At 35.9% G+C, this 23,207-nt stretch overlaps 1 protein-coding gene across 7 annotated transcripts in view; it reads right to left on the bottom strand.

The window, feature by feature from the left end:
* FOXP2 (forkhead box P2) overlaps positions 1-23,207 on the bottom strand; it is a 260,784-nt gene that overhangs the window by 156,685 nt on the left and 80,892 nt on the right. For 3 of the 7 annotated variants that reach the window (XM_047095807.1, XM_047095808.1, XM_047095809.1), the window contains exon 2: positions 382-387. The exons of the other annotated variants lie outside the window; for them this stretch is intronic. In XM_047095807.1, the coding sequence (XP_046951763.1) occupies positions 382-387 (6 nt within the window). The remainder of the gene's footprint in view (positions 1-381; positions 388-23,207) is intronic. 7 annotated transcript variants of the gene reach the window in all.

The raw sequence follows: 23,207 nt of genomic DNA, 5'->3' as shown, positions 1-23,207 counted from the left end.
AGTCAGGAGAACAAAAAATAACTCTAAGATATCAGGAATGATTTAAAACTTATCCTAAGCAGGCATCTCTGGCAGTGTGCATTCTAACTGCAGGCATCACATGACATTTTTATTCCCAGCATTCTGGATATCATTTTAGGACTGCATTTTAATAAACAATTGCTCACAGATATTTAGTTCATCTTAGTAATTTATTTTGTAGCTACCCAAAAGATGAAAGATTATGAGATAAAATACTTTCATCAATATAAGGTGTTAGGTGTCAAATTACATAAAATATTAATTTGAAAATCACTTGTCCACTTCAATTGGTAAATAGAAAAGATAAATTCCAGGGCCATGCATTAAGTTCTATGAGCTATTTAGGATTTATATGATCACCCTCTGCTCTGCAAAAAAAAAAAAAAAAAAAAAAAAAAAAAAAAATAGAGCAAAGACAAGAGATGTTTACAGAATCTCCTTTAATAATGACTGAGTGTGATTCTAGTGAACAATAAGAAAGAGGTTTCTAAGACAGCCAAACCATATCTAGTTTCCAAAAACACATTTGTTTTGAATTAATAGTGCACTTTACTTAATGAAGTTATCTAATTTTAGTAAAGTCAAAGAAAATTAAGATAGGACATTTTAAAAATTGGAATCGGATTAAATTAAAATATTTTGAAAAATGAATAAAAATCTTTACAACAGATTAAAGATGTATTTTTGTTAGGCTGCAGAGGTGTGGGAATGCACAAGTTTTTCAGAATTCAGTGCATCTGACTCCACAACACGTATTACGTTGTATGTTAACTAAATTGAATTTAAATAAAAACTTTAAAAAATACTTACTGAAAACAGCATTCCTAATAGTTACTGTTTAATTTGAAATAAACTAAAATTCTGTAAGAAAAACAGAAGTTCAAGTTATCACCCCTCCACAACAGTAGTAATTTTATGCTACCTATGAATCTCATATATGGACAGTGACTTTAATGAGTAGGTCGTTATGAGAATTAAGAGTAAAAAAGCTTTATAACCTGTCAGATCAATATCTTGAAAAACCCTGAAAACGTTCACGAGGAGTAAAATTGTTTGAGAATAGCTCAGAAACACCCAGTGAAACCAAAAATGTTGAGCATTCTAAGGTTAATAAATAACTTCTTTTTTTCAAAGTAAATATATGTATATTTTGGGAGAAAACAGACATCACTCATATCTCTCCCTATAAAAATAGGAATGCTTAACCTATCAGCCTGTTGCATTTGAGACATTAAAATGAAAAATGGCATCTACACCCATTAATATCTTCAATGTATAAACAGCACAGCATGACACATTCTTGAGAGCTGAAGGCTACAAAATCTCTCTGAAACATAAATAACAAAGCACTCAGAAGCATATTTGATGTTGATATTCATCTCTGAGAAAAACACTGCTGCCTAGGCTTCTTATGAAAATAGATGCAGCCCAAATGGATCTCCTGTAATTGGTTTCAGATAGCGAGGTCAGAAGAAATATGATACAAGAAACGATTATGTGGAACAGGCAAAACAAGAATGTTTACACAGGCACTCCCTAGTTATACTGACAAGGGGTGTATACTTTGCAGATAACCAGAACCAAAAAAAAAAAAAAAAAAAAATGCCAGCAGGACATTCAAAATTTTGCTCCTCATACTCACATGCTTTAACCTTTAACATATGACGTCTTTAACATGTTACTTTGAAAACTGAACGTGAAATAAGTTTTCAAACAGAATTTCATTGTCTAATTATTTTCACAAATGTGGTTGATAAAAAGCATATTCGGAGCTTCCACAAAGGATGTGAATTCCTATTCTGTTTGGCCTTTCCTCGCATTATGTTCTCACTAAAGGGAATATACTGATAAATGTAATCTGAAGTCTTGTAATGCTATTTAATAGAAGAAAATTAATCATCTAATTGTCATATCCTATTTTCAAACAGCAATCTATCAGAGTGAAATTATGCATCTGTAGCTATTGACCTCTCATTTTATCATGGATGATACATAATTAGACTAAGTTTGTTGGGAAAAAAAGAGCTAATTACCAAAAAATATTTTAAAAATAATTGTTATTTTTATTTTACAGTATACTTCACATAAAGTTAAAAAATAAATGTGTAGGTATATGGTGTTCATAGTGTGGACTACTATGGAAGTTAAAGTGAGAAGCTAAGATCATTTATTTCATGGTAGTATAATAAGAGTGAATTATTAATAATAAAGCATCCTGTTTACTAATCTAATGTCAGGCTGTCTGGGCTCGGTATTCATGATGTAGATCCAAAGGAAAGAAAATTGAGGCACGGGATGTGTGATGGCCTAGATTCTCAAGTCACCCTCACATGACTTCTAAGGAAGTCCTCAAGGTTCAGATCCAAACCCAATATTCAGTATCTTCCAATATGGCTCCAAATCCCAGATAAGCTCAGAAACCTTTCCACAAAATAAGCCTGTGAATTCATGGCAAGTTATGGCTAAGACAGGCTTTTGTTGTTGTTGCTGTTTTTTCAGGCCTAGCATCATATACTCAGTTCAATGGGATGAACAGGTTCTCTTCCTTAGAGCTGGCATTCCAGAGGCTACAGTAAATGATACTAAGTAGCCTGTTATTCAGATTTCTATTTTATTTATTATTTAGTTGCTAATGATAATGAATTGCTAATGGAACACATAAAGAACATTAATATAATCTACAGCAATGTTAAATAAAATTCCTGTTCACATATTAAGGAATTCCATCCAACTGCAAAACTCCCAAGTGTGAAAGGTAAAGATGAATTGGAACTAATTTTATTAAAATTGTTAAAATTAATATTTTTACAGTATCTCTTTATTATGGTACATGTTCCAGGAACTGCAATGGTTTATGCACATTCAGTTATTTCTCTTCTACTATGAAATATTTTATTATTTTTTCAAACATTCTTCAGATTTACTTTTTATTTCTCACATACTTACAACACTTTGGTTGCTTTAATTTTTCTTAATGTTTATTTATTTTTGAGAGAGACACAGCGCAAGTGGGGGAGGGGCAGAGAGAGGGGGAGACACAGAGTCCAAAGCAGGCTCTAGGCTCTGAGCTGTCAGCACAGAGCCTGACACGGGGCTAGAACTTGTGAATCGCAAGAGCATGACCTGAGCTGAAATGAAGTCGGATGCTTAACTAACTGAGGCACCCAGGTGCCCCTGTTTTGTTTTGTTTTTTTCTCAATATGAGGCCCACACCATCTTTAGTTTGGACATGGACTCAAGACTTATTACTGCCACATTTTTATAATTTCAACTTGCATACTAGATATTAACTGAAAATACACACTACTAAATTATAGTATATCTGAAAATAAACTATTATTTGAATCCTGTATTCTAGACTTCCTCTGTAATTTAATAATAAAACTACAAAAGAGGTAGAATTTGGGAAAATATTTGTAAGAATAAAATCCATCAAAAATTACTTGTCATTATAATTTTTTTTTGCAAGTATGCTCCATGTATCAAGCAAAGCACTAAGCACTGCACACTTCTGGAGGTGGGGGGTGGGTGATGTGACATTGTTTTTACTTTCAAAGAGCTTCGTGTCTAACAAGAAGCATTTGGTTTCAAGTCAAAAGGTCATCAAAAATGTTTTTAAAACAATGCAGGGGTTCATATGTTGAAGAGATCATCTTCAGTTGGGGAGCTCAGATACCTTTTTATGGGGATACAAAATTGGGGTGAACTTATGTGAAAAATAGTTCATCTTGCAAGGATGACAGAACATGGCCACACCAAGTAGAGGCAAAGAATATGTGGGATCACACACAGTGAAAAGAAGATAAGTAATCTTGGATAAAGTACGTTCTTAGTTTATTTTTTTTTTTAATTTTTTTTTTCAACGTTTATTTATTTTTGGGACAGAGAGAGACAGAGCATGAACGGGGGAGGGGCAGAGAGAGAGGGAGACACAGAATCGGAAACAGGCTCCAGGCTCTGAGCCATCAGCCCAGAGCCCGACGCGGGGCTCGAACTCACGGACCGCGAGATCGTGACCTGGCTGAAGTCGGACGCTTAACCGACTGCGCCACCCAGGCGCCCCTTTTCTTAGTTTAGCAACTAGTTCAACATCATGGGAAGGTTGGTTGGAGCTAATTAATGAATGTAACTAAACAATCAGTGGCTAAAATAATCTTGATATTATTTAGCAGGTAATGGCAAATGTTGCTGAATTGCAAATGATGAGCTAAGCCTGGCCCAGAACAATATTGAGGTCATGTTGCAAAGGGCAGATGAGAAGTGAGGGGATGAGAAGTGGAGGCAAGATAAAGATATGAGGGAGAAAGACCAGTTAAAGAGGTATGTGTGACTTTCCAAATACAAGATAATAAGAACTAATTTAATTAAACATGAGAATCACAAGAAGTACTGTCAAAGTAAAATTGCAGGACTTAGTAACTGGGCATGGAGTAAAGGCTTCTGGGAAGGAGTAAACGATGACTTCAAAATTTTAAGTCCAGGGTAACTGGGAGAATAGCTATTCCACTCTTGGAAAGGGGGAAATCAGATTACAAAACACAGGCTTTGGAGAGATTATGCTGTTTACCTGATGGCAGAATAATCAGAAGATTTTAGGATATATCAATACAGAGCTCTAGGTTCAGAGTGACCAGGCTGAAAACAGATTCCTCAAAGCAAGAGATTAGATAGCATTTAGAATAAAGGGAGAAAATTAGATTGCTAGTAAACAGTAAAGGGGGGGAAGACCCAATCTTAAGGAATATTTGCATTTTGTTTATAGATGACATAGTGAAAAAGAAAGACAATGAGTGTTGAGGAGTGCACAGTAGAAGTCAAAAAGACTTCTGGAAATGCTGAACATAGAATAACCATATGACTCACTAATTCCACTGCTATATATATTCCCAAGAAAAATGAAGACGTATGTCCACACAAATAGTTGAACATGGATTTTCACAGCAGTGTTACTGCTAATAACCAAAAGGTAGAAACAACCCAAATGTCCATCAACTGATGAATGGATAAACAAAATGTGGTCTATCCATATAATGGAATATTACTCAGCCATAATAGGGAATGAAGTATTGATACATTCTATAATGTGGGTGAACCCTGAAAATAGGCTAAGTGAAAGAACACAGCCACAAAGACCACATCTTATATGATTCATTTATATGAAATGTTCAGAATAGGCAAAACTGTAGAGACAATGTTGATTTGTGGTTGCCAGGGGCTGGAAGGAGGGGATAATACACAGTGACTGCTAATGAGTATGGGGTTTCTTTTTAGGAGCGGGGAGAAAATATTCTGGAATTAGACAGTGGTGATGGTTGCACAAACTTGTGAATATACTAATATCTACTGAAATGTATCATTAAAAAGGATAAATTTTATGGTATGTAAATTACATCCCATTAAAAATGTTATATAGTTAAATAAAAGATTTGTGATGTTAATTATATCGCAGCAAAGCTGGGAAAAATAGAGAATAGGGGGAAAAAAGGAATTGTAGAGGGAGAAGATGAATGGGTTCTCATATACCAAAAACTCAAAGAGGCTAAGGATTAATGAAAGTTCTTGTTGATTTGATAATTAGCATGGGACCTATCAGAGAGCAGTTCCCACTGAGCATTGAAGTAGAAATTAGACTGCAGAGAATTATAGGGGAAAACCATGGCTACAAGTGCAAACAATTCTTTTGATAGTTCTGCAAGGACCAAAATAAAAAAGAACTATAGTTTGAGAGGTTGTGTGTGTTTGTTGTTTGTCTTAAAGACAGTTTGCTAATAAGCTAACGGGAAGAAACAGACGCTGTAGTAAGGAGAAAGGAGGAAGTCACTGGAGGGGATATGAAGAGGCCTAAATCATGGAGCGGGAGCAGGTGACAGCCTCATGGGGAGAAGAAATACATCATCCTCAGAGACAATTTGAAGACAAGGGAGGACAGGTGACTTTGCCAGGCAGAGGTAGGAAGAGGAAAGAGTTCACACTGAATAGTCTCAATTAATTCAGACAATAAGGAATTGACTGAGAATGAGAGAAAGATTGGAACTGCTGAGGAAACAAAACTGAGAAAGCTTTACTCTCATTGTTCTGAGAAATACAGCTAGTAGAGTAAAAACTGGCATTTAAAATGTTAGAGTATGAAATGTACTTCCGCAGACACTGATGACATACAGATGTACGGAGGTCTTCTGAAATGTTGCCTCCATAACTAAATAAAGAACTACTTACTTTCCCACTGCTCTAATTTGGGATCATCACCACTCAGAGTCTTTTTATACTTTTAACCTGGCCAAGGGGCCTGGCATCTCCAATAATATCAGGTATAAGCGAAGGAGTCACTTACAATATATGCTATGTTATTGTGCATTCTGAGGACTGGTTGTCTTTAGTTTTGAAAAGACAGCAAAATAAAATATGTCTGTGACACTGCTACTATTGGCATAGCTGACTTTTCAAAAGCTCCTCTTTGTAACTAGAAGAGAAAATATGATGTAATGGTATCGACTAGATTTCAGAAGACATTCTTTCGCCTTTTATTAGTTGATGAACTTGGACTACTTGATCACAGCGAGTATTAATTTTCTTGTCTATTAAGTGCTATTAATATTTACCTGATTTGTGAAATCAGAGAAGAAAATGTATTTGGAAGTATTTTAAAAGCTAAAGTATAAAGTAATATTATTTCAAGTGAAACTTTTGAACTTATATAATTCCTACAGTGGATATCAGTTCTTCTATGTGTAAGCACGTAGGTTAGGTTCCGTGCAGTGGAGACTGACGACTGATTTTTAGCTTTATAAAGACTGCTAAACAGGTATGTGCATTTAAACTATCCAGGCCTGGCATATGGTAATTCCTGAAAATTTACCTCAATATTTATTGACTTCTCTGCAATCTACTCAGTAGAGAAATGTCCCATCGGGTAGGAAAAATATCTGAACAGCTTCGTGTCCTATCATATTTTGCAAAGTTGTATTTTAATCTCTGCTGAGTCTGAAATGGTTTATAACTTTACAAACATACTGGTGAGCTACACCCCTGTCTTCTCGCAGACCCACATCACCACCGCTATGGGATCACCTGCCCTCAGGGATCTTTTAATATGGTAGAGGAAAGATGAAAAATATATTCAATATAACCACCCCGCAATGCACAAATGTGCTGCATGCCATTAAGAGGTACGGAAAGTGGCTGTGGGGATTCAGCAAAGACAAAAAGGAAGAAAAAAAGGAGAATTAATGCTCGGTAAGTGCTCATTATATGCCAGCTATCATTCTAAATCCTCGCACATGCTATCTCATTTCATCCTGGAGACACCCTCCTTTATTATAGAAGTGTAAACTGAAGCTCAGAGTAGGTAGGTTATATGTTCAAGCTGTTTCACATATCCTTGAAGTGGCGTAAGAGATCTGAACAACTATCTGGCTGACTTTGAAGCTAATGCCCTTTCCACAAGGAGTGGTAAGGAAGAGTAGATCATTAAAGAGACTTTTATTTGATAAAAAAAAAAAAAGGCAAAAACTGGGCATAAAGAGAACAAAATACATTCTGAGTCATTAACAACGTCGCTAGCTGTGTCAACTAGAACCAGCGTAAAGAATTCTAAGATCCTATTCATGTTTTCTTTTTCCTTACTTATCATGAGAACTAGACAAACAAGCTTACATACTAAAGGCAATCCACTATCCTAAAAAGACAGCGTCTTTGAAGTTATTAGACACTTATTTTATGATGGTGGTTACAAACAAAAACCCAATATTAAAGATGAAAATATTTTGATATTCATCTTTTGTCACAACCAGGCACAAAACAATAGCATCTGCTAATAGGCATTAAATAATATGTACCACGTTCTGATAGATTTAGAAGTAGGGTTGTCAGATAAAATAGAGGGTGCCCAGTTTAATTTGAAACTATTTGTATTTTTACTTGCTATATTTGGCAATCCCAGTCACAAAAGTATTTCAGAATATGTTGCCAAGATACAGGGATTTATTTATATTGAGTTTTTCATTTAAAGGTGAATTCTATTTATTTCATCAGTGGAAATCTTTCTTTAGTCCTAATGAATAACGACGTCATCTATAGCCATATTCTACAGGTGAGTCAGGGGAGTGACTTGGGGGCTTGGGCTGCTTTCCTGTGGGAAGGAAAGCTTATGTGGCTACAAAGGCATAGCATAAAGGTGGGGTGGACCACTCCAAAGGAAAAGTAAGTGCACTAGTTTTTGGAAAAGCCAGACCAAAAAAAGCAGAGGTAAAGTTTGTTAGAGTTCATATTCTAGCTTCCTGCAATTGACACAGGGATGAGAAAAATGCAAAACTCTTGGCTCTCTATTCACCCTCCCCTCAGCAAGGATGAGGATTGGTAGCCAGGAACCCTGAGGCAAAGATTATGACCCTGCGTGGCACCAAGGGGAGGCAATGCTACAGGAGATCTAAAGGAAAGAGCCTTGAGGCGGAGAGCCTCTGCCTACTTAACCCAGAAGCTAACTAAGCCAGTCCCAGAGGAGGAAGAGATAGTGAGCACAAAACCATTTAGGAAGGGAGAGGCCTTGATTAGTTCAAGTGCAGGCACTGGGTTGAGAACCTCTAAAGGAAAGCCCTTCAAGCTAAAATCAGAGTGTTCTTAGAAACAAAATGACAGAGTTGCGAAAGAGGTCTCAGAAATTCCAAGTTCTAATCCCAGTAACATTCCAAGTTTCCCTCCAGTGATGAAACCTGAATAAATTCCTTCTCCCCAAGCACTTTACAATTTACTAGTCCTATAGGGCAATCTAAAGAGCAAGACCTAAAATTCAGAAGAGAAGAAATGCCAGTCATCGACAACTAATTGGTGATTAAGCACTGCAAGCATTAAAAAAATAGTGACTGAATGAATGAAAGTAGGAATACATTTCTACTAAGTCACAGTGAGCATTTTGTGTTTTTAGGCTATGTTGTTTCACAGTGTAAATTATGAAGCACATATATGCCTGTGCAATTCAGTTTGAAACAAATTCCCTAAGACTAGATTTTAGAGATCTTGGACAAACTCCCCTAAAAGAAGAACACAGGGTATTTCCATTTTGTGTTCCAGCAATCACAGAATTTAGGTTACATTATCTTTAGCATATACAGTGGCAAATTGTAGTAGTTAACCATATAAGGTCCATACAGGTATTCTTTTGAATACAATGCAAACTGATGGTGGTAAAAAGCATCACCTTAGTATATCAATAAGGACGTTTTTATGTAATTTTTATGGAGTCTTCTGTGCTTTTGCCCTAAAAATCTTTTTTAAGTGCTGAGTTTTTAAAATTTAATTCTATCAAGAATGTTAAAATATTTTTCTGATTTAAAAATCATTTCTGGGGTGCCTGCGTGGCTCAGTTGGTTAAGCATCCGAGTGCGGCTCAGGTTCGGCTCACAGTTTGTGGGTTCGAGCCCTGCATCAGGCTCTGTGCTGACAGCTCAAAGCCTGGAGCCTGCTTCCAATTCTGTGACTCCCCCTCTCTCTGCCCCTCCCCTGCTCATGCTCTGTCTCTCTCTTTCAAAAATAAATAAACATAAAAAAAAATTTATGACCCTGCATGGCACCAAGGGGAGGCAAAAAAAATTTGGTGGCTCCTGGGTGGCTCAGTCAGTTAAGCATCCGACTTTGGTTCAGGTCATGATCTCATGGTTTTTGAGGTCAAGCCCCCCTTGAGGCTCTCTGCTGTCAGCACAGAGCCTGCTTGGGATCCTGACGCCCTCTTCTCTCTGCCCCTCACACACTCATGTGCTTGCTTGTTCTCTCTCTCTCTCAAAAATAAAAACCATTAAAAAATTTAATCATTTCTTATATTGAGTTATCTGTAATAGGGTTCTTAGAAAATAAATATGTAAATAAAAAATTATAATATCCACTTAGAAAATAGTGCCCCTTGGTAGAAACCAAGAGATGAAGAGGCAGAAAACAGGAGGGCCTAGAAAGGTTCTTTGTTTATAGGAAATGTCTTGATAAGAAATATATTTCCTAAAGGTGATTATTCCTCTCCTATTTTGTTTTCACTCTCCAGCTTATCTCCATTACCACAATGAGACTGAAGACTAGGAAGGTTGGGAGAGAACAACTGTTTGTCCCTTTGTCACCAGTTTTTCTAGCAAACTTTGGTTGGTAGCCCACTTTATTTATATTTTTATTTTATTTTATGTTTTTATTTATATCATTTCATTTCACTTCACTTCACTTCATTATTTTTTTGATGCAAAATACTTTATTGTTTCCATTTGGTCCATGGCTTGGGGAGAGGGCTCCAGGGTGGTTTGCTGCCTAGTGGCTGCAGGGAGAGGCTCAGCCACAAGCCCCGGAAGAATGCCACCCCCCCCCCCCCCCGCAAAGCCTGTGGGGCTCCAGAGGCTCCTAGTCATGCTTGAAGAGATACTTTGGAAGAGATACTTTCCCAGCCCAGCCTGGGGTGGCCCACTTTTTGAAGATACATAACATCCAAACCCAGGGAACAAGTCTGGGCATCCTACATTAGCACAAATTATATTTCTGTTAAAAAAAAACCCCAAGCTCCGCTTGTTCTTCTCTTACTCTCTCAAAACAAATAAACAAACATTAAAAAACAAAACAACAACAAAAAAAACACCAAAACTCAAGTCATCCTGACACTCCTAGTTGGTAGGTGAATACATTCACTTACACTTAGGGTCTAGTACTGAAAGCTCCCTAAGGGCTAGAAGTGTTTCCAAAGAATCATGTCCCCAAGAATGTGCAGCACAGGAGCTTGCACCTAGTGACTCAAAAGATACTTAACTGAAAAATATGTTTCTTTAGACATTTCTAAACTTGTAAAACACAAGTTTAGCTAGTTCCAGATAGCTGACATGCAACTCGTACACTAAAGGAAGAAACTGGGGTGCCTGGGTGGCTCCAGCTGTAAAGGGTCAGACTCGATTTTGGCTCAGGTCATGATCTCATGGGTTACAGATTCGAGCCCCAAGTCCTTGCACTGTTAGTGCAGAGCCTGCTTGGGACTCTCTCTCTCTCTCCTGCTGCCCCTCACCCACTCTCATGCCCACTCCCTCTCTCACTCAAGATAAGTAAACTTTAAAAATAAATAAAGGAAGAAACTGAGCATTCCCTCTAGGAGTAGTCATCATGCCTGGTACTTGGTAGATGCTCCTCAGACCTGCACGTTGATGACTCTGGAGGATACACTAGTGATCTACCATGACACTGAATTTTTTTTTTTTTTTGAAACAATGTAATTTAATGTGGCTGGGCTTATTTTTATTTATTTATTTATTTATTTATTTATTTATTTATTTTTGAAATGCAACACCATAACATTATTCATTATGTATGATAAATATAATCATGTACTATTTCTTTTGCCTCATTTTTAGAAAATATCTCTCCTTCTTAACATCCAGTGATTCTATATAGTATGTTAATTCAAAAATATTGATTGGTTATCTCTTTTTAACATACATAGACTTCTTTCCCTTTATCGAGTTAGCCATGACTTTTTCACGATGTATTAACTCCATTATTTTTTTAAAGTCATAATCCAAAACTTACTACTGATTGTCAGAAAAGCTTTACTTCATTTTCTTCAATTAGAGTCTTTCAGTGATTTTAGATATGGGTCTAGAAAAATAACTGAGTATTGTTGTTATTCAGTTTAAGAATTTGCTCGCATAAAAATGCAAGTATTTTTCACACTTCTCCAGATTCACCTGTGAACAAAATTTACAATTTTATTAAAACTTTTTAATATTTATTTATATCCAAGTATGCCTAAAGAAGTACTCTATGCGAAAGAATAACTTATTTAGGCATAGACAGTACAGTTACTTTGAATTAAAAATGAAAAAAATTCAACTTCACCAAAGCATACATTAGTTTCAATTCTTAGAAAACTCTTCTATATTTAACATAATTCTCTTCCAATAGATATTTACCAAGTTTTGCAATTTTAAGTAACATTGCAATGAATTTCCTCATAATTCAGCCTTGCAATTATCTTTCAAAAGTTTAATTTTGGGGCCAAGTCATATTCAGATATTGCATTTTGGCACACGTTCCCATAATGCTTCCCCAGAATGACCGCATCCATTTGTAATCCCACCAGTGTATGAGATTGCCTATTCCACACTACTCAAAAATACTGGGCGTTATCACTCCTTTTGAGTCTTTTTTACAAACAGGCAAAAATATTTCATTTCAATTTGCTTTCCTTCCCTATTAGGAACTGATTTTTTTTTAAATACATCTGTATAAATGTAGGTATTTTTCTATTCTCACTTAAAATTAGTGAATTGGATAAGCCATTGCAGTAGATACATCACTCATTCACCTAACATTTTCCCCCAGTTTTTTGAGCTATAATTGACATACAGCACTGTGCAAGTTTAAGCTATACAGCATAATGACTTGAGTTGCATATATTGGAAAACGATTATCACAGTAAGTTCAGATAACATCACCTCATATAGATGGATGGATAGGTTGATAGGAAGGAAGGAAGGAAGGAAGGAAGGAAGGAAGGAAGGAAGGAAAAAAGGAAGGAAATAAGGAAGGAAAAAAGGAAGGAAAGAAAGAAAGAAACAGTTTTTCTCCTTGGGATGACAGCCCTTAGGATTTACTCTCTTTACAACTTTCCAACAAAATTTGAACTTTTTGATCACCTTCATCCAATTCTCCCACTCCCCCGGCCTTTAGTAATCAGATCTCTTTTCCTACAAGTTTGGCTGTTTTTATTTTCTTTAGGTTCCACATATAAGTGAAGTCATGCAATATTTGTCTGTCTCTGTCTGACTTACTCCACTTAGCATAATCTCCTCAAGGTCCATCCCTGTTGTTGCAAAGGGCAGGATCTTTCTTTCTTTCTTTCTTTCTTTCTTTCTTTCCTTCCTTCCTTCCTTCCTTCCTTCCTTCCTTCCTTCCTTCCTTTCTTTTTTTAAGGCTGAACCATGTTTCATTTCAACTAACATTTTTTAAAGCCCTTACTCTTTGTTAGATCCTAGAGATGAAAATGTGGACAAGACAGGCAATGTTCCTGCCCTCCCAGAGTGTGCAATTTAATCACCAAAAAGGAAACAATTACTTGATGGTGCTGCTTTTAGTCTTTTAAGAAAATGTATTATTATTGTGTTGCATTATGACAGAGGTCACTAAACTTCATTGGTCGTGTTCTGCCTTTAAAACTAATTATCCACACTATGGTACTTGAAAATAGTGTGAGGAAGAACTCTTCATTAAAAAATATAAAAATTCTACATAGGATGAACTCCATGTGGCTGGTAATTAAGAAGGAGGATTCTATTTTGGATTATAAAAAGTAATGTCATTGTATTCCAGAAGCAGTTTTTTTGGAAGGTAAGAGACAAAACTTTTAAAAAGCAAATGACCAACAGGATTGATAAGCACCTAGTTACTTTATCCTGTGACAGAAAGTGTGCTAAAGTTCCTTTCAAAAGTGGTTTCCGTTTTTTAACATATGAGGCTTCTGCCCAGAGGAATAAGCTGTTTAACCATACATTTTTAAGAAAAATGCTTTCCAATTTAATGTTTCTCCTCTTTAAATTAATCATTTGGGCTTGTAATCAGAAAGGAAGCATATGAAAGGATGCTTATTGAAAGATGGATAGTTAAACTGGAAATTAAAACTTTATTTCTGAGGGTCACACTGGGAAGATGCTTTGCAATCTTGGAGAAATCCCAATCGGCCTCTGCTCAAAATGGCACTCTTCTCCCAATGTCTCAAAAGATATTAAGCCTCTCATAGAAGGGGGATTTTGTTGCCCCCCGCAAAGGCTTCTTATGATTGCAGAATGATCTATTTAAGAACTGCACACTTTCTCATGGAGGACACATTTTGGCACTCTCTTGTAATTATCTTCATTTACATAACTGGCACCTAACAGACCACTCACCAGAGAGGAACAATAAGCTGTGCTTGCTCTGATCATCTTTATGTTGAAGTTAAGCCATTACACTGAATCCTGAGACATGCTATTGTGAAGTCCCCTGGCATTTCCACTGCTATCATCCGTCTGTTGTTATAGGAGAATGTTCACTGCCAGAATCCTCTGGCAGAAACTCAATTTCTGAGTCCAATACTAATTCATTACAAAGTCTGCAACAGCTGGGACACTGGTATACACAAATGAGGCATTCTGAAATTTGAGGACAAATCCAAAATACACACTCAGGACCTTCCTTGTGATTCCACAGCCATGGAAATAGCTGTGAAAAAAAAAAAAAAAAAAAAAAAAGAGGATCCTGTCAACATCTCACCCTGCCAACACCAAATTAGACCCTTGCGATTTGAGCCTCTATGGTGGTGCCACCTCCCTGCTCTTCTTTTATTAAGAACTGTTTTAAAGGTCTCAGCTTTGTCATGTTTAATGTGCCTTGGAAACATGGGGATGAGACATGTAATGTAGAGGATACTGTAAAGGACACCTTGAACACACCTATCCAAAGGACAGTCACCCTTCTGTGAAATAAAAAGGTGCCCCAAAGGTGATTTAGATAATAGGCACCGGGGAAGAACCGTGGGTAGAACAGAAGCATAGAACAAAGTAGGAAGAGTGACAGTGACTGGAAACAGTGACAAAGAGCAGTAGAACATTTTTTAAGTTTCTTTTGTTTTTAATGGCTATTTAAGAATGGTATCAAGAAACTAATGAAGCGATAAATTCTAAAAATTCTCAGTCCCTCACAATTTCATACGAACTCTTTGGGTTAAAATGACGCTGCTGTCATAAGCAACCCTTGGAAAACTACCTTTATTACATTGTGGTATCTGTGTAATATTTCACTGCCATGCATCATTTCTGCTAAGTTAGTCAATCGATTACTATTTGAGAAAAATATATAAAAGATAATTCATATACAAGGAAAATAAAAACATTTAAATTTCACAAATCTTACAGAATATTATCCAATGCACAGTTAATTTATAAATGTTACATAAAACATTAATCCTTTATATAAAAATTGAAATGATTATGCTTCAAAATACATATTTAAATTTATTTTGTAGTTCTAGATACACTATTATGAAAAAGAAAAAAACAGTACATATAAACATACAAAATAATAGAGGTTCTTTCCATGGTTTGCCTGGAAGTGCTTTTTTTTTTTTTTAATATTTTGATAGAGCACAAGCACGTGAGGGGTAGAGAGAAGGAGAGATAGAATTCCATGCAGGTTCTACACCATCGGCATAGAGACCAATGTGGGACTCGAACTTCCATACCATGAGATCATGATCTGAGCCAACATCAAGACTGGGTCATTTAACTGAGCCACCCAGGTGCCTCCCTGGAAGTGTTTTTAAAGTCCAGTTAATATGATAAACTTTATACTCAGGTGTGACCACAATGTCACAAGTATTTTCACCTATTAAAATAAATCTTAGTAATTTGAGCCTTATTTTGCTTTAAAATAGGAAATAGTTTGTCATTTGCTATATGCCCTTTGTTGGCAATCTACAAGAAAAGGTAATTTAACACTGAATATTTCCAATGAACATTTAAACAAGGAAACTCTGGGGCGCCAGGGAGGCTCAGTAGGTTGAGCGTTTGACTCTTGGTTTCTGCCCAGGTCATGATCTCACAGTTCATGGGGTCCACCCCAGTGATGCACTCTGCTGACAGCAGGGGGTCCACTTGGGATTCTCTCTCCCTCTCTTTTTGCCTCTCCCTGGCTTGTTCTTCATCTCTCTCTCTTTCTCTCTCTCTGTCTCCAAAAATAAATAAATAAACTTTAAAAAAGTAAAACAACAACAACAACAACAACAAAACTCTATTATATCAGATTCTAAGATTTAGGACTTTTAGCTGAAATTTACCTTTAAGAAGAAATGGCTTGCTCTGCAGATTTATATTTAAATTGGACTTCAGAAAGATTAAGAAAAATACTGAGAAACAAACACTTTATACAAAAATTTTGTTATGAAAACTGCAAATCATGCTAAATTTTTATTTTAATTCACTAAGGACATCTATAATGGTTCTCTACCCATTCATTCATCAGAATCACACAGGAAGCTATTTTACAAAAAGAAATTCTTGGGCTCCAGTCTTGAAGATTCTCATTTGATTAAGTTTGAGGTGGGATCTGAGAATGTCAGTTTTTTGAAAGCTCCCTCAGTGACTCTGATGATTAGCCAAGTCTGAGGACTACTGTTCTACTAGGTAAAATGTTGATAACCTTAGTAACTGTGTCATGTTTATTACTATTACTACCATTATTATTCATTATAATGATATAATGCATTACACAGTGCATGGGAAATGAGAAGATATCCCCCAACCATTCATTGGTTCCATTTCCACTATGTTTTACTCATTACTGACACTGTTATGACAGAATCAAACAATTTATAGCTAAAAAAAAAAAAGACTTTGAAAATGTTTCATTAAACCCCTTCATGTCGTCGTATGGAAGTAGGCCTAGAGAAGTTAAGTAATCTACCAAGGTCACCAAGTTTTTAAATAATATTAATTTGACTCTAAGCATTCCAATTTCTCTTCTATTTTTCTTACTATATCACCAATTTTGAAGGTGTACAATAAAAATAAAATTAAGACTTGTAAATAATTCAGATTACTTTATTCTCCATTTAGTTCCCAGCAGATAACATCCCTACTTCAAAACCCTATTCCTTATCCACTCCAGCTCCCTGGAGAACCCTATTAGTGGGTAGAGCAAGCCTTTGGCCCGCTTTCCTCATTCATGCTTTGAGAAACTTCTCCCTGTGCTTCCATGGGAATTGTTGTATGGAGCCACTTCTATCTGACTCTTCTATTGTCGGGTCCAGAGGGCATCAGAGATCTGGACTCAGGCGAAAGGATTCAGACTCTATTAGTATTATTTTAGTTACATTATGGTGAAAAAAGCTTTTGAGAGTTGGCATGGGATCATATACAACACTGTTTCTATGGGAACAGGAATTCCTGTCTCTAAACAACGGGCTCAGAGCTGGTTGTGTGCAACAAAACCTATTAGTAAGTTGGGGACAGCCTGTTAGTACATCTTAGTTAATGAAAGCATTCATAAACACACTTCTCTTACATGAAGGCCTGTGCCTTTCTGTTCACTTGAAAAGGTCTTGCAATAATGTAAATTGGAAAAGCCCATAAACAGGCACCAGAACATGGTGTGAAGCCAGTGACAATTTATACTGAAAAAGAAAAGAACACTCAGATTATACTCAAACAAAATCAGACTCTTAAGTTATAACAATTTCTAGCTGATAAATTAATAAAAATATACAATACAATGAGCATTTAACTGTAATTTATTATACTAGTTTTCCATTTACACCTTGTTGTTTGGAAAGGTTTGGTTTTTTTTTTTTTTTTTTTTTTTGGTGGGGAGAAAAAGTAGTATTTTATGCTATATTCCTGAAAACTTATAGGAATAATGATAAAAAAACATAACAAATACAAAGTAAATGATTATGCATCATAAAATTTTAGTAATTAAACATAACCTCACATATTTAGAAAAGGAGAGTTGGCTTTCATGAGAAAATAATGTAAGCAAAAGTTAGTTAGAAACACCACAGTGGAATATTCTTCTCTAAAGTTACTAATGAATTATGAATTGAATGTACCATTAGTAAGAACAAATTTTTATTTCGTAGCGTAACTGTCTAGCCACCAACCCCTGAAGTTTAACTTCTCCTCTACTGCATTCCAGTACATGTCCTAAGGCAAGTTGTCTGATAAATCCTCCTCTAAAGATCTGGCTGGTCTTTGGTTCTCCACTGAATTTATTCCTTCTCCCCCCTCCCCACATACTCATTGATGCAAAAGCTTTCTGTTGCAGGATTCCTTCTTTGATTCATATCTTTTTTCACTGCACGGCACACAACCAGTATGTATCAAGAGACATAGAGACATGTCAGTATGTATTTTTTAAAGTGCTCTTTATTCTATCTTTATATCCATTTGGTTCAAAAGATTATACATTTGTCTATGGAAAGTCTTAACTTGAGGAAAAGTTTGAAATTATAAAATAAACCTTGTAAGTCATGAATATGAAGAATGAGCCCTTTCACAGAAGCAAAAGTGAGGTCTGAACTAATTTTTGTTCCTATCTTCTTATTATCATCCTATTTTCACTTGCCATCCACCTCTAGCCCATTTCTTCGGCTTTTCTTTGCTGAGCTTCAAATACTGAATAATCGGCACAGCCATAGAGAGATTAACTGGATGGAAAAGACACTGGCCTTTATGAATTTAGCCATAAAAACAGAATAACAAATCAGTGATAAAAAATGAAAACCCAATGTCTTCACCAATCACCAGAACAGTTGAATCGCATCGAGCTGAAATTTTTGGTCATCTCATTCAGCAGGTCTCATCAGAATACTCTAAATGTGAAAGTTAAAGTAGGACATGGCAATGTGAATCTCACTTCTTACAAGCCACGAAAGGTGATGTGGACAAAAATGAATGTGAGCTTCTCTTTTTCTGCTCATCTTCAAGTCAATTTTTCCCAGTTCCCATCCATCTTCCCTTTTCCTTGTCACTCTATACATTGGCTGCTACTTCTCAGCCTTCTCTGCACGTCTTCTACCTCCTCCAAATCTTAGTGGTTAAGTCTATGGCTGTCTTCTCTTCCCTTCCTTCTGATTCTCATCTTTCTCTTCTCTCATTCATCAGGTGCCCTTACTCAGATTCATGAACCTAAATACCATCTGTATGCTGACAACTCGTAGATTTATAGCTCCAGTCCCTATGCCTTCCATGAACTCGATGTGTATTTCTATATTTGCCTTGATCATAACATTAGCCTCTGAAATAAGTATATGAAATTTAACAATTCATCAACTGAACTTCTTATTAACAAGCACCCCCCCAAAGAAAACACTCCCAAACAAACAAACAAACAAAACAAATCAAAGCCAAATAAACCAAACCAACCAACTGAACAAGGGAACAAACAAACAAACAAACAAAAAAACTGTTGCTCTTTCTCAAGTCACCAATTTGGACAAATCCTTAATGGTGCAATCGTCCTTGATTCCTCTTTATCAACCCCCACATCAACCCATCAGCAAAATCTTTGGAATGTTTCCAGACTTTGCTACCAGCCTAGCACAACCTCCATCATTTTTTTTCCTGCTCTATCTGGTTTCTGTTTTCTCCTTTTTACCCCCTTCCATATACTGTGCACACAGAAGCCAAAATACCTTTTAAATCTTAAACCACATCATGATAATTTTCCTTTTAAAGATCTCCAAGGATTTCTATCTTACTTAGAATAAAATTTATATATAAACTGGCCAATTGCTATCCCTCAGATTGAATTTCATTGCACTGTCCCCTTTGCTCATTCTACTACTTGTTAAACCTTAAACAGAGAGAGCACATTCCCAACTCAAAGTCATTGTACACATTGTCCCCACTGCTTAGAATCCCTCATACATACAAGGCTTCATCTTTTACTTCCTTAATATCTCTGCTATAGTGTTTCTCATCAGAGAGGTCTTTTTGACTGACCTATCTAAACGAGGTGTGATTCTATCCTATTAACTTTCAACTTTCTTTGTCATTATAGTATTTATCTGTACATTATAATATATATTTGCTTCCTGGCTATTTCCTTCCCTAGAATGTAAATTCCAGAAAGGCAGAGACTTCAGTGTGTGTGTGTGTGTGAGCCTGTGTGTATGTGTGTGCCCGAATGTGTGGATGAACATTTCCAGCTAAGAATAGTATGTACCTTGTATATAGTAGTTGCTTAACAAAGATTGGTTCAAAAGAATGAGTATGGCTCAAAATAGCAAGGCTTTGGCTGTCATATAATACTAAAGTCACCCAATTCTCTACCTTTAGTATAAAACTGGCTAATATTTATAGATTCAGAGCTGTATTTCTAACTATTGAGACAAAAATGTTTCCACCGAGATGTCCCACAGGCATCACAAAGTCAAACAGATACAAAAGTGAACTCCTTCCTATTCTCAAATCTTAGTCACACAATTTTGAGGAAGACAAATGGCAGTCCCCCAACCTATACTACACACACACACACACACACACACACACACACACACACAGAGTTTTAAAGATATGGTTTATCCCTTTATACTCAGCTTCAATCCATTCCCACACCTTGTCAATGCTGCTTTCTAAGTGTTTTCTTTTTTACTCATTTCCCTTTCATTACCACAAATATTGGCTCCATCTTATCTTTTGACTACCTACTAGAATCATCTGCTATCTGAATATCCAATTTTTATTCTTAAGCCTTGAGTCCAGTCAATCCTTTTTACTGCTGTTTCTCTAGCCTTAGAAAATTGAACTCATTGATTATGTCATTCTCTACAAAAAGCTCTCTAATGGCACACATTTCTAAAACAGGATTAAAGGGTTAAAAGGGAGGGTAGGGTGGGGTCTTCTTACAGCCCCACCTCCCCCTAATCGTTATCCTTAAGGAGACTGCTTGGGTTCTATAATGCTTTCTTTTTGCACAGGTATCCTGTGTGACAGCTAATCCAAAGCTCTTAAAGGCTGCATACTCTCGTATGACTGGGCCGTAAATTCCACGAAGGTAAGCACAGTCCATGTTAGTTTTATTCATCCATGTATCCCCAGTTTGTAGCTCACTGTACCTCACAGTTGGGTGCTAACAAATATGGCTAAATGAATGACTGACTCTACACTTTTGGACTGCAAGAACCTTCTGCCAGGAAAATCATTTTTTCTTCTTGCAGTACCTTCCTTTAACATATTATCAAACCCCTGCTTATCTTTCAGGACTAAGCTTGAGTCTCACTTTCTTTGCAAAGAGTTTCCTGACCTTTCCAAGCAGAAAGAAATTCTCCCTTGTTATGCCTAGCCCATCTCCTATCTACCATATTTAAAACAACACTTTATTTAATAAAAATGTATTTTTTTATTAATTATTTAATGAATTATGTGTGTGTTCTCAAGGTGAGAAATATGTCCTATTTAATATACTTTTTAAAATAATTCTAACAGTTTATTTATAACAGTTTCTGGCACATAGCAGGTACTTACTGTTTTGTTAGATGAATACTAAATGTTACGCTCAGCACTTAGGAGAAATGAGTTAAGTTATAGCCATTTCTGGGACAGCGCCATCTAGTTGTGTATTCAATATACATTGCCCCCTTTTTCATTACTAAAAGAAACATGAATGAGAGAAGGGAATGTGTCCCGGTGAAAACTATATTACTCTGTCTCCTGTGAAGTTTGGGATGGCTATGGGACATAGTTCCAGTAGATAAGACATTACCAAAAGTCTGCAGTAGACTTAGTAAACACCTTTGTTGTCCTGTTACAGGCATTCTTTTGCCCTTTGTTCTACCCCTTCTCCCTCCATATACTGGACCACAGTCCTCGCTATCTTGTGATTACAAGGGATAGGCTAAGAGTCTTACCAAAACTTCAGCTGTGACATCTTTTAGCCATTGAGTCAATGCTAGCAAATGATAACCTCTAGGCTTCTTAGTTTTATGTAAAAAATTACTTCCCTCATTTTTTAATGTCTTAGTTTTTAACATCACTTTTACTTGTGTCTGAATACAATTCTTTTTTATTTTTATTTTTTTAACATTTATTTATTTATTTATTTATTTATTTATTTATTTATTTATTTTTAAGACAGAGAGAGACAGAGCATGAACGGGGGAGGGGCAAAGAGAGAGGGAGACACAGAATCGGAAGCAGTCTCCAGGCTCTGAGCCATCAGCCCAGAGCCCGATGCGGGGTTCGAACTCATGGACTGCAAGATTGTGACCTGAGCTGAAGTCTGACACTTAACCGACTGAGCCACCCAGGCGCCCCTGAATACAATTCTTAACCGATAAGAGTATCTGGAAAATGAATAATAGAGCATTATTATCCTTGAGATGAGGAATACATTTATAGTGCTGAGATCCAGTTCAACTTTAGTTTTCGGTCAAAATAAGTATTATCACTCTATGTATACAATGATAAAATTGCATCCTGTAAAATACATCGCAATTATGAATACATGAATCATCACTATTAAAATATTACTCAGGATAACATTACCTATACTTACAAAGAGAGCTTTAAGAGGAAATTAGTAAATTTTTAGACTCCTAGAAAGAAAAGCATCAATTGGAGTTTTACTAAATTTTCCATTTTGCCTAATATGAGGCTCCTTTATTGCTGATGCAAAGTTTGTTTTTGTTTCTTTTTGAAGGCAGGCAGTAAGAATCTCACCTCACAATAATTTATTATTTTTCAAAAAACTGATAGTGTTATATATCTTCAACAGTTTTTATTTTCAGAGATGGGTAGTAATTAAAAATGGTTAGGTGTGACATTATAAAGTATATTTTTATCATTGACTGGCACTCCTTTTAACAGTTAAAGGCCTAACACACACACACACAAAAAAAAATCATAAGATTCCCTGCACAGGTACATACTCATACAACAATCACACATACCATCCCATGATGAATTTAGTTTATGGATTGCATATCTCTTCAACATTTTAAGAATCCCTAGTGAGTGCTAATCAGTGAGCACCTCAGCAATGTAATCTAAACAGTCGTGGAGTCCTAAGAACTCTGAACTCATACGATATTTGAAATAATATTATAAACACTTAAACCAGGGCAATAAACAGAATATTTTATGTAATAGTTAATACTGACATTTAAACATCTTTGAGAATCTGTCTCTAAAAAAAGAGAAAACATACTTGATCATTAGTATATTTCAGGTGAAAAGAAATCTCAAAAGGGGTGACATAAAAGTGATTAATAAAACTTGGTAACTTATGATTAAGTTTTTCACAATTAACATTTTGGTATTACTAATACATGATTTATTTCCTATTTCTGTGTCTTATGTTTTGTCTTAGTTTAAATGATAGTTTTTTTTTCATAAAAAAAAATTGGATGTGTAAGAATTATCCCAAGATAAAAACAAAGTAGAAACAAAACAACATGCAAAGACAGAAAATTTGGGTCAAGATAGTATAAGTGTGCCCAAGTTCTTACATGTATATGTAACCAATTTTGATTACCTGGTAGATTGCTCAACCTCATTGTTTATGTCTCCTTAGGGTGAATAATCAAAAACCATTTTGGCTTTCTTGTCAATATATTAATTTTTTCACTAAGAAAATATTTGTGTTATTTTATTTTTTATTAAAAAATTTTTAAACATTTTTATTTATTTTTGAGAGACAGAGAC

The sequence above is a fragment of the Lynx rufus genome, unplaced genomic scaffold (assembly GCF_022079265.1).
Source record: "Lynx rufus isolate CCGP_SWC_20201006 ecotype Redwood Valley unplaced genomic scaffold, mLynRuf1.p SCAF_4, whole genome shotgun sequence".
Classification (NCBI taxonomy): Eukaryota; Metazoa; Chordata; class Mammalia; order Carnivora; family Felidae; genus Lynx; species Lynx rufus.
This window is presented reverse-complemented; position numbering and strand designations above follow the sequence as displayed.